Source organism: Salvia splendens, chromosome 6, assembly GCF_004379255.2.
Source record: "Salvia splendens isolate huo1 chromosome 6, SspV2, whole genome shotgun sequence".
NCBI lineage: Eukaryota > Viridiplantae > Streptophyta > Magnoliopsida > Lamiales > Lamiaceae > Salvia > Salvia splendens.
Window position 1 is genome coordinate 17,621,960 of NC_056037.1, and position 12,253 is coordinate 17,634,212.

Here is a 12,253-nt window from a genome sequence, read left to right on the forward strand (position 1 = left end):
ATAATGATTTCATATATTCTACGAATAGGATTTCGAGTCTAGCTTCTTACATGAAATAAAGCCCAACTTCTGAACAGAGAAGCTCACAAAGCTCTGCTAAACAATTTGATTGAGCATATATGGGCAAAATTCGACAATTGCAATTGAATGTCTAGTTTTCATCTTATGTATGAGCACCAATTATGTATTTTTAATTTCGTATTTCAATTATTGTAATTTATGTTTTTTAAGTTTGTCTTTATAATTTTTAGTTTGTCATTTATTTTGTTTTTTTATAAATTTTATTATGCAGTAATAAATACTATTCGTTTAATAATATTATTATTAAAAAATAATAGAAAACAAAATATTTAATAGTGTGGTTGGGTGGTCATTGATAAACCATGAAAATGGATATGATTGGGTTGGATGAATATTAATGATGTGGAAGATGATTTGGAGGAGATAGAAATGAATTAAATATTAAAAAAGTGGATGGTTGGGTTGGGTTGGATGGTTGCTGATAAACATGGTCTCATAGCCCTCCCAACAGCCCTTCAATTTAATTTATTTTAATTATTGGTGGTTAGAACACTCACTATAGGGAGAGCGCCTTCTCAAAAATTTCTCTTGCCACATTATCAGCAAACCTCATAGTTATCTCACAGCACTCTCAGTCTATCAGAGCATTCACAATGAGAGCTTGCCGACCGCCGTCCCACACCTCCTCCCACGCAATAGGCGTCGTCCGCACTGCGGTGGGACGATGCCCCTATTGTGAATGCTCTTATCAAATATTCAAACAACAAAAACAAAATCAATTGGAGTAAAAAAAAACCATAGAAAACACGTAAACACAGTCAAACATAAAAAATCTTCGTTGTATTATAATTTTGGAAAACAATACAACGATAAACAAACTTTCAAATAAAATACAAATGATATCAATGGTTATGTGTAATCCTATGTGCCCATATCTCTTCAATAATATCGTACTAGAGTCTAATATGGGCTTGTTCCTAGTGCATACTAATAAATGCTTGGAGCCTCTGAGCCTCGCCATGCGGTACATCGGAGTTCTGCGGCATTCCGGCGACGTCCGTTGTGATGTCCGCCATTGCGGTGACACGACGGACGTCCCGATTTTTCATTTTTTTATAAAACTCTATATATACGGCTCGTTGAACTTCATTTCATTCACACCACTTGTTTTAACGAGTTTCTCTCTCTACTTTCATTTCTTTTGAAGATAAATGGAGCACTTCGATAGTGATTCCCCCGCCACGAGCTAGTCACAAATGCCGACTATTTCCGTTAGAGTTGGGGGAAATGCCGGCGGAAGTGCACCGATGTCCGGGATGATGCCCAGAATGGCGCCGATAATGCCCCAACCCCAAATGGCGGGGATGATGCCCGGGTACTACAATACCCCCCTTGGTGTGGGATGATGCCCCAAATTCCCGGGATGAGTGTCGCGATGCCCGGGATGATGCCCCAAATGCCCGGGATGATGCCCCAAATGCCCGGGATGATGGAGGGTATGTCTGTCGCTGCGGGGGGGAGCAGGCAGGGGGTCCCCCAATCACCTGGGGATAATGTCTATCGCCCCTACATGGATTTATGGTCTATTGATTCCCCCTAGAGTACTCATCTGGAGACTCAGTTCACCGGCATTGAGACTTTCTCGTTTGAGGAGTTGGAGCTATCTCCGGTCAGGGAGTCTCCAACTGAGATGCCATCGGCGGCAGAGAGGACGCAGAGGCAAGGGAGAGGGAAGGGCAAGGGCACTACCTCGTCCGCGCGTGCGGGGACCGATGGGGAGGGTGAGGAAGCCGGCGGGAAAAAAGAGGACCATCTGGAGCATAGGGGAGTGCGTCGGGCTGGCGAAGGCCTGGATCAGTGTAGTCGAGGATCCCTACGTCGGGGCTAACCAGCATATCGACAGAATGTGGTGGCGCATTAGCCGAAGCTACCTCCAATTCAAACCGCCAAGTGGGAAGCCTCACGATGGAGAGCAATGCAGGAAACAGTGGGAGCGGCTGAGGAGGCAGCTCAGTCGATTTGCCGGCATCTACCAAAACAACCTCCGCACAGCAACCAACGACATGTCCGCCGATGATATGAAGCTTCTGTCTCACCAGCAGTTCCCCGACAGTGAATTGGGTTTCGGGGAATTCAAATATTGGGAGGTATATCTTGTGGTGCAGACTTCCGCCACGTTTAGTTTGGGTGTTGAAGCTGGCTGGCCGAAGCGGACGAAGATCAACGCCTCCGGGGAGTACAGCAGCAGTGCCGGTTCCCACGAACTCCCTGAGGCCGAGGCAGAGTTCCCGACCCCTCAATCGTCTTCCCGCCGCCATCGCTCGGTTGGGCAAAAGAGCGCGATGCAGATGGCTAGGGGAAGCGCCAGCGGGTCCGGACCCGAGGTCCAATCGGCAGCTCTTTCCCAGATCGATCCCGCACTCCCCTCACTCGCCCGCATACAGTAGCATGATTCACTTTTAATTGCCGTGGAGAAGTGGGTTGCAGCGACTGACCCCTTATACAAGTTGATGCTGAAGGATGTCATCGACAGTATGCGATGCGATTTCGGGATGCCACCCATGCCCGTGAGTGACGACGGGACTGGCGGCGGGGAGGACGAGGAGTGAGACGGGGCAGCATTTGTCGGAGCTTTAGGTTGTTTTTTAACTATGTATTTTTTTTAATAATTATGTATGTTTTTTTGTTTTAAATAAAGTAGTAGCATTTTCTCCGTATTCGTGTCGAAATTTTAATTCCGTACATTGTTTAATTTGGTGAATTTGTGAATTTTTATTATTGTGGATGTCCGTCGGGATGTCCTCGGGGATGTCCGTCATTGTGTAGTGGGAAGTCCTTCTGACGTGGCAGTGCAGTGAGATGTCCTTATGACGTGGCAGGAGGTGTTTTTGGGAAGTCCGTCGGGATGTCCGCCGGGACATCCGTCCCACTGTGGATGCTCTAATGGATTTGGCTTTCAAGATTGGGTCCACTTTTGCTCTAACTCTCTAATAAAACCCTATCAACACCGCAAGGACGATGGGCCCACCATGACGCCATCCATTTTTTCACCTTTACTAGATACTCCCTCCGTTTCTTCATAGTTGAGGTAAAACTTTTCGGCACGGAGTTTAAGAAAGGGATGTTGAATGTGTTAAATAAATAAATAAAAAAGTAAGAGAGGGAATAAAGTAGTGAGAATAAAGTAGAGAGAATAAAGTAAGAGAGAGTAAAGTAAGAAATAGAAAAAAGTTACTATATAGTGAAATGACTCAACTATGAGTGAACTTCCTAAAATGGAAAAATGACTCAACTATGGAGAAACGGAGGGAGTACTACTTACAAAAATATTACTCCTAAATTATAGTCATAAATCCACCAAACTATATCAATTTGATCAATTTCCCCAATCTTACATTCACAACTATTATTCATGTGTAAATTAAAAAATATATGTACTTCCTTAGAGTTGTAATTTTTTTGGACTATCATAGCATCATAGATGAGTCACTAAACACAATTTTCTTATATTTTATGCTTAAAAGAAATGTTTTTCGTTACGGTTGGCGGATGATGTACAATGTTATGGTAATCCCATTTATGATTGATAATTTTCGACACGACATGCAAAACCTATATGAATACACACGAATTTAATGGATTTGATTCACTCAAGCCTTATTGGGAACCTGCTAAATTTTTTTATTTATTTTTATTATTTTTTTTACAATATATTATACATCAATTTTATTCTCTATGTTTATGTAGATTGAGTTTTTGTCATGTAAATTAGGTTAAAAAATTACATTTAATCGTGTACAATCAGGTTTTAATAATGTAATATATGGTTTTCACCATGTAGAATCAGGTTTCTGTTGTTATCGTGACGTGTCAATTCGTATTATACCATGTCATTAATAGGTTCGTGTCGGGGTGCTGGTCGTATTCGAGTTTGAAGGTATCAGGTCGGGTTTGTGTTCGAGTTGATAATTTCCTTAACAGATCATATTCACGTTAAGCTTTATTGGGTTGGGATATTATCAAGTTAACCCTATAACGACCCAACCCTCATGATTTGCCACTCCTAATCTCATATAATGGTATGTTTCCACGTCAATGTCCATGTCCACGTCCACGTCGACAAAGATATTGGGAGTATTATAATTGCATAAGGATCATGTTGTAAATATGACATTTCTAAAGTCATATATGGTTATAAAATATTTTATGAAATGTAGTCTTTACTATGGAATTATGATAGGCGGAAATGGTCCCGTAGCTTAGTTGGTTAGAGCGTTTGTCTTCTGAGCCGAAGGTCGCCGGTTTGAGCCCAACAGAGACCAAATTGTCCACTTTCTTATTCATTTTATTTTTATTTAGCCAAATTGATTTCATTTATAGTTACACAATCACTATTCTTGGGGAATTTAAACAAAAAAGAAAGAATTAGCTTAATTATAAAGTTATGATGAATTGGAGATTGATGGTTAAATCCCATCTTGTGTTTGATGGTTTGATCAAATATCACACTCCCACCACCTCACCTTCTCTTCTGTTGCTTTGTCAATTGCATATTCTTACACCAATCTCAGATTTGAAGGTTCATGCATTATTCTCTTCCCTAGCCTCATCAGGTAACCAATTTTTTTTCCCAATTTTCCTCTGAATTAATTGTGACTATATATTGCAGCTCATGTATATTGGTATCAATTGTGATAATGGGCCCTTTTCTCAATGCATATTTATGTTGCCAAAATTAAAGCTTTCAATTTGGTCTCTCTGAAATCTTTTGTTTCTCTACTTGCATTTATTGGGCACTGAAAAATTGAGTCTTGATTGGTTTCTGAGACTTAATTATTTAGATACTACTAATATTTTCTAGTAATTACACATTCCATTATATAACATTCATTTTGATTGAATCCTTAAACTGCAGCAGAGATGGGTTGCTTCAAGAACATATTTAGCCTAAAGAGGCGAAAGGTAGACTAAATTTAACCAAATCTTTGAACATAAATCTTTGGTAATAATAATGCAAAATCTGGTTTTGAAGTTAAATGGGAGGAGAATCAACAATTCCATCAAGGAAGGCAGCATTCTCGCAAATGGCGATTCTCGGAAGAAAGGCAACTTCCGGGAGCTAACACGAGACTCTGCAGCTACACGAATTCAGACTGCTTTTCGAGCATACAAGGTTAGACCGTTAGAGTTAGAATCTTGATCACCGAGTTGGGAATTTTCACCGTCGAATCTGGTTTTTGTGTAGTCGAGGAAGGCGCTGCGTGGCCTAAAAGGCGTTGATAGATTTAAAGGATTTGCACGAGGCCATTTTTGTGTTGGGAATCAAGCCGTGTCAGCTCTGAATCACATCCATTTCTGGAGCAGGATTCAAGGGGAGATCCGAGCTCGATGGCTTGGCATGGTGGTTGAGAGCCGCCAGCGTCAGAAAAAGCTCGATAACCAGCTCAAACTAGATGCTAAGCTCCATGAACTAGAGGTATCTTGATATTGAATGTGAAACTGTGAGAGACGTTTAGTTTGGATCGACAGCTGGTTTCGTTTGGTTGATTATGCAGGTGGAATGGAGCAGCGGCCCGGAAACCATGGACGATACCCTCAACAGAATACAGCAGAGAGAGGCAGCATCAGCTAAACGAGAACGAACGATGGCGTATGCTTTCTCCCACCAGGCACGTGGTTATAGATATTTTTCGGCCCTTAAGTTGTTTCTGTTTGCTCATCGGGTATGTTTTTTGGCAGTGGAGGGCGAATACGAATCAGTATTTCGGGCAGTCTTACTATGATCTGAGCAAAGAGAGCTGGGGCTGGAGCTGGAAGGAGCGATGGGTGGCTGTCCGGCCATGGGAGAAGCCGTGCCAGACGAGCCCTATCAAGAAAGCCGAGACCAAACAGAAGACGGGCAACGTTAAGGCGGCCCTGACCCACGCGAGAAAATCGTCCAAAGTCTCCCAAGAGGAGGCATGAGGGAAGCTAATAATATGATGAAATATTGCATTTTTGTATAATATGTTGCTTGGATTTATTGCAGTTTGTTTCTATTCTCCAGAAAGATCACAATCTCTACTTAATCTGAAAATGAAAGTTTGAATAATGAACTCATTTTCTCACTAACTTAATAGAGAAGAAGTGGACATTCTTCCTTGTTGGACATCCCAACTAGTACTATAACAAATTAACAAAGAACAAAGCCTACTACTATCAATCAATGTATGTTTTGTCTTTTAGTTGTTGGCTTGGATGTTATTTCAAATCAAATTTACCCTAAGTGTTTGAAAAAGAATGGTGGTAAAAAGGTGGAAATGGTTGGGGTTGAGCCATAAATAAGCAGCAACAACCGTGAAGCAGTTGTCAACATCTTGGATTAAATGGTTTGGTGGTGTATTTCCTTTTATTGCATCTGTGGGTTATGTAGAAGAATATTTTCCAGCTAGACTGGGAATTGTTAAGAAGCAGAGGCATTTGTAGGAGAGGAGAGGAGAGGAGAGGAGGGGACCAACATCAATATTCATGATGCCCAATTTTTGGTAGATCCAAAGGCTCTTCCTCCTCCTTCCCTTTCGAATATTGGGTTGGGTTTCACTTCATCACTACACGTCATGTGCATAGTGCTTATCGCACGATCCCACTATTCGACACTAATCTAACTAGCAATGTGAAAACATCATTAAACAACATCTTGAAACACACAAACACGGTGGAGTCAATCCATCAACACAAAGCAAAGGGAAAACAAAACAAAGCGAAGCAATCTGGTGAGGAGCTCAGGTGGCTCATTCAGGCATGGTACATAACAACAACAACACACAATAGTACTAATAATTCAAGTAGTAGCGAACCGGAAACAACGAGAAACCTGGCTCGTTCCTCGCCTCACGGCCGCGCTTGCCTCGCCACCGAGCCCTCCTCAAACTCCCTCCACCATCACCTACACACATCAAATGCCATTTAATATCATCAAATTGAATGCCTAATTAATCAATCACAATAAAAATGAGTGAAAGTGAAAGTGAAAGTGAGCTCACTCTTCCAAGACATGGAAAGGGGCTTTGGTGTGGTGAGTATTGAGAGGAGGTCAGTGGCGGGAATCGGAGGATGCGGACGACGGCTTGTCGGAGTAGCCGTCGTGCTCCTCCTCTTCACCTTGAATCCGCGCAGGGATGTGGAACCCGGAGAAGAAAGGCGGGTGGTGGTCGACGGTCGGGTCGATCCAAGCACGGATTGAAGGCGTGTTACTGGACTGAAGGGGTCCCCTCTGTGAAATTGAAACCAATTGGCTGTGGCCAAGCATCTGCGGCGGCAGCGGCGGTGGCGCCGCGTTGTTGAAGAAGTATCCCGCGTCGGCGAATCGCTGGAGCCGGCTGAGATCCGCCGCCTGGTCAACCCAATTCACGCTGCCGCCGCCGCCTTCGAATCCAAATGGGGCGCCGCTAAATAGGATCTGGCGCGGCGGCGCCGCCTGGGCCTGGTGCAAGATTGGATCTTGGAGCGATTGCAGCGAGAGGCGGAGGTCCTGGGCGTGGCTGGGCTCGCCGCCGGCAGGGAAGAAGGACTTGATGGTGTCGGCGATGGCGTCGGAGTCGAGGGAGGGAGGGAGGAAGCTGGAAATTTGATTCTGGGAGGAGGTGGGCGGCTTAATTGACGAGGTAGGCGCGGTGGAATCGGGGTGGTGTTGCTTAAAGTCGGAGTCTTGGGAGGTGGGGGCGGCGGCGGTGGGGTGCCAGGAGGGGAGGTGGTCGAGCTCGTCGATGGAGGATTTCGCCTTCTTGATGAGCCAATCCACCGCCTTGCTGGGGCGGTCGTAGCCCAGGCGGTCTTGGACGTCGTAGAATTGGATGGCCGTGTGGGCGGCAAGGCGGACCCGCCGGTCCCTGGGGCCTTTTGCGGTGCAGACTTTGCTGTGGCGGTCTTTCCGGCCGGTGGCGCGGACAATGTGGCCGCCCTGCACCTCCACCACCTCCCCTACCGCCCTCTGCTGCTGCTGCTGGCGGCGGCTGCTGCTGCTGCTCTCCCGCAACCTCGCATGCTCCTCCTCCTCCTCCTCCGGCGGCCGCTTCCTCGGTGGCGGCGGCGGGGGGTTGAAGTCTAGCCGGGCGGCGCCGCCGTAGAGGAGGTGGTGGAATTGCACATTGGAGGAGTGCTCCGCTACATAATTGTGGTGGTTTTGGTCTTCTTGATTTGGATTTGGAATTGGGGAAAAATGAAGGTGATGATTCCTCTGAGGATCCAGACTCAGAGCCTTGTGTTTTTCCTCTCAGCTTCACAAAAGCCTAACCCATCTTCAAATTTTGATGAATTCACAGCTTTACTATTCAAGAATCTGAGAAAAATCAAAACTTTCCTTCTCTCTCTCTATTATGCTATAAGAGGGCTAGATGGCAGTGAAGAGGGTGGCAGTGTTTGGGTCAGAAAGGAGATTAAAAGATCTCTGCGATATTAACACTGCTGTTTTTGTACAACACATATACCAACTTAACAAACATAAAATATATTATTATTATTATTATTATTATTATTATTATTATTATTATTATTATTATTATTATTATTATTCATGGCTACTTGTTTCAAAATTTCCCACTCAATTGCACTCTGTCCCATACCATTGGGTGGTTTCCAAGATTTTCCTCTTTTTCCTTTTTCACTTAATTAGGTTGGAGCCCTAATTTTTTAATTTGTGTGTGTGTGTGAAGGGTTGGATTAGAATTTAGATCCCTCCAAAATGGCACCACAACCCCCCCCCCCCCCACCCCCCGCGAAAGCGACCTCTTAGGCTATCCATAATGGCGCCTAGCCGAGCGCCGGCGCTAGGCGGTCGCTAGGCGAACCATTGCAGCTTTCGAAAATCGCCGAGCGGTTTTTTCGGAATTAAAAATCGCCTAGCGCTAGGCGGTCGACGGACGCTGGGCGATCCGCTCGGCGCCATTGCAGCGTCGGGATCGCCCAGCGCATCGCCCAGCGGTTTTTTTGTTTTTTTTTTAAATTTTCGAGACACTATATGTACGCGATTTGCCACCGAGTGATTTTTTTTAAGTATTGTACTTTTTTTAATGTAATTTTTATTATTAATGTATTTTTTAAAATTTTAGTACTTTTTTAAATTTATTGTACTTTTTTAATTTATTGTACTTTTTTTAAAATTAAAATAGTATTATTAATGTTTCCCGTATATGTCTCGTAAATTAAATTCCGTATATTGTGTTATTAGTGATGTGGCTATTGATGTGGCTGGGCTATTTATGATATGGCTAGGCTATGGCTGGGCTATTTCTGATGTGGCAAGAGGATTTTTAGTATTGATGATGTGGCAGGAGGAGTTTGTGGCTGGGCTGTGGCTGGGCTATTGCTGGGCTATCACAACTGTGGATACCCTTACTACAGCGTTACTTGTTTTCATTATAATTTTTCCTTTCTCTCTCTCTTGCTTCGCATAAAAGAAACAGCACAAATTTCCCTCAAATTTCTTCCTCCAACACTGTCATTTCTAGAGCTATATTGGCATCCTTCTTTAAATTTGGTCACACTTTTTCCTTTTCCACCTTTTTTATACTTTCTTAGTCTCATAGGGTGTCCACTATAAGGCAGACACGCCTAATAACCCCGCCCCAGTTTTTGTCCATAGCCCCAATTTTGTTGTCCACAGCCCCAAAATTCTATTTCTGCCACTATAGTGGACACCTCCAAATGCCCCCAAATTTTATAATCAATTTTCATTTTATAATATTTTTAGTTTCAATCAAGTGTAATTTAAATAATCGTAGTGTAAATAACTAGAAAACGAGGTAATTAGGGCCGAATATTCGTTGTATTGCAAACCTGTAAAATTATACAACGAATAATTAAAATAAAATACAACTACAAAACTCCGCCACCGTCTACTCGGTGTCGGAGTCGGCTTCCTCGTCTTCGTCTTCTTCTTCTTCTTCTTCTTCTTCTTCTCCTCCTCCTCCTCTCTCGCTGCTGCCGGCCGCGGTATCCCCACGCGCATTATCAACCAACCCCAGTCGACTCTCAATCCGAGTGATGAGCCTCTTGTAGACGTTCCTGACGTACGGGTCAGTTTCCCCTGCGTATGACCTGCATACATCTTGCAGTTGTTGCATCAACTGCACGTCTATGGTATTGGCCAATACCTCGTGGGGTTGCACCGTGGGCTGTGGGATTGGGGCGGGCTGGTGGATGCGCGATCCGGACGCGCCGACCGATAGGCGGGAGGCACTTCTACCCCCTCTGGCGCTGCGGATAGAGGCCTGTTGTCCCATGGGCCATCGTCGCCTAGTGTGAGTATCGGCTGGCTCTTCGACTTGTTCGTCGGACTGCTCGAACTCTTGTGAGCCGCTTCCACTGCTGTAGTCGCCGGCAAGGTTGTGCCTTGTGCGCTTTGGCCCAGGAGCTGTTCCCACCTCGTACGCCACGATCGACCTGAATTTCGGACAATCCGCGAGGACAAGATACTCTTCCCACAAGGTGAACTTCGGCCAGCCCTCCGTGTGGTATTGGCCCTCAGACAGGTTCTTAACATCTGCTGCGCTGCGGCCACTCTCAGCGCGGCGAAGGTTGTTCTTGTATATGGACGCGAACCGCTTGGTCGCATGGAGATTCCTACCCCACTTTTTCCGGAGCTGTTCTGGGTCGCGCCTCTCGGCGCCGTCGGGTTTGAACTCCTCGTATGCAAACATGACGCGCCTCCAAAAGCTCCCCTCTGCCTGATCTGTGCCTACCATGGGGTCCGAAGTGATAGCATCCCAAGCCTTAGCCACGACAATGCTCTCATCTTTTGTGTATTGCTTGCCCCGGTTGGACCCAGAACCAGAGCCACCGCTACCGCCAGTGCCACTGCCCTCGCCACTCGGAATGCCGACCCCGCTGCCCGTGCGCCCACCGACGTGGCCGGTGCCACGACTGCCGCCTCCGCCCCGGGTCGGAACGGGCGTTTCCACCCGTGCTGTCGGCGTATCTGGGATGCCAGAACTGAGCAGACCCATCATAGTATCAAATGCGTCTTGATCTGCTTCGGTGAACGGAGATTGGCTGGCTTGGAAAGGGGAACCCGGACGCGGCTGGTGAAGCGCGTCTAGGTTGGGTCTGTAATCTCCAAATGCGGAACGACTCAGATTCCGCTGTAAAGGTGGCGGAGTTGGAGAAGACCTCCACGACTGAGATGGAGAAAGGGGTGGACTCGATGCCCACGGTGGGGGAGATTGATTCCACCTCCAATGCTGGGACGGAGGCGCATATTCGCCAAAGCCCGACGGCTGAGAAGCATATCCGCCAAAACCCGATGGCTGCGAAGGATAGGTCGAGGGGTTTGATGGATTGCTGCCATATCCCGATTCCTGATAGTCGGGTGATTCGTCGTCTCCTCGGTGCATTTTTTAGAGAGTGGTTGTGTAGATAGTGAGTGGATGGATTTTGTGAAAATGGTGAAAAATAGGTGGTGGGGAGTGGTATTTATAGAGGAAAAAAATAAAAAAAATTTAAAATCGCGCCGCATGCGCCACGGCGGATGTCCGCACTATAGTCGCCGCGCCTATAGGCGCGGCTATGTCCCCCCGCCGCGTCCTTGCCCCGCACCCGGCGATCGCCCGTCCGCCCACCCTCGCCACGTCCGCCGCGTTCGCCCTTGGGGCGGACAACCTCGCCACTATAGTCCGCCCGCTGACCGCCCACCCTCGCGGCTATAGCCGCGTCCACTCCATAGTGGACACTCTTATTTATCGTCTCAATTGTACTCTGTACTCATTTTAAAAAATTATTTGATTTTGTGAATAAAAATGGAGAAATAAATGAGTTAGTGGAAAGCGGACCGCACTTTTACGTACTCCCTACGTCCCATAATAGGAGTCTTGTTTTGCCATATGGGTTCATCCCACAATAAGAGTCCTATTTCACTTTTACTATAAATAGTAAGTAGGTCTCACATTCCACCAACTTATTTCACTCACATTTTATTATAAAACGAATACTATATATAAGTGGAACACATATTCCACTAACTTATTCAATCAACTATTCTTTACACTAAACCCGCATAACTAAATATGACTCCTATTGCGAGATGGTGGTAGTATTGATTTTATAATAGAATGTGACTATAATGAGTTGGGTGAATGGTGGGTTAGCAGTTCGCTTACTAAAATGAAAAAAAAACAAATGAGATTTTAAATCGCAGATATTTGAAAATAGCAAAACATGAGACATTATTTCACGGAGGGAGTAATTGATAATAAAACAA

General features: G+C 45.3%; 2 protein-coding genes across 2 annotated transcripts; one reads left to right on the forward strand and one right to left on the reverse strand.

Moving 5' to 3' along the window:
* Window positions 1-4,492: 4,492 nt before the first annotated feature.
* On the forward strand, window positions 4,493-6,286 carry LOC121806531 (protein IQ-DOMAIN 5-like). Its single transcript, XM_042206600.1, has 6 exons — window positions 4,493-4,634; window positions 4,937-4,983; window positions 5,054-5,194; window positions 5,267-5,497; window positions 5,577-5,690; window positions 5,761-6,286. Exons 2-6 carry the CDS (start codon window positions 4,942-4,944, stop codon window positions 5,983-5,985), a joined length of 753 nt encoding a protein of 250 aa, XP_042062534.1. The 5' UTR covers window positions 4,493-4,634; window positions 4,937-4,941; the 3' UTR covers window positions 5,986-6,286.
* Window positions 6,287-6,662: 376 nt separating this feature from the next.
* LOC121808901 (transcription factor TCP3-like) lies at window positions 6,663-10,742 on the reverse strand. Its single transcript, XM_042209464.1, has 4 exons — window positions 10,528-10,742; window positions 10,323-10,440; window positions 7,044-8,269; window positions 6,663-6,946 (listed from the first exon to the last, which is right to left on the reverse strand). The coding sequence occupies exons 1-3, from the start codon at window positions 10,740-10,742 to the stop codon at window positions 7,094-7,096; spliced, it is 1,509 nt and encodes a 502-aa protein (XP_042065398.1). The 3' UTR covers window positions 6,663-6,946; window positions 7,044-7,093.
* Window positions 10,743-12,253: the final 1,511 nt, after the last annotated feature.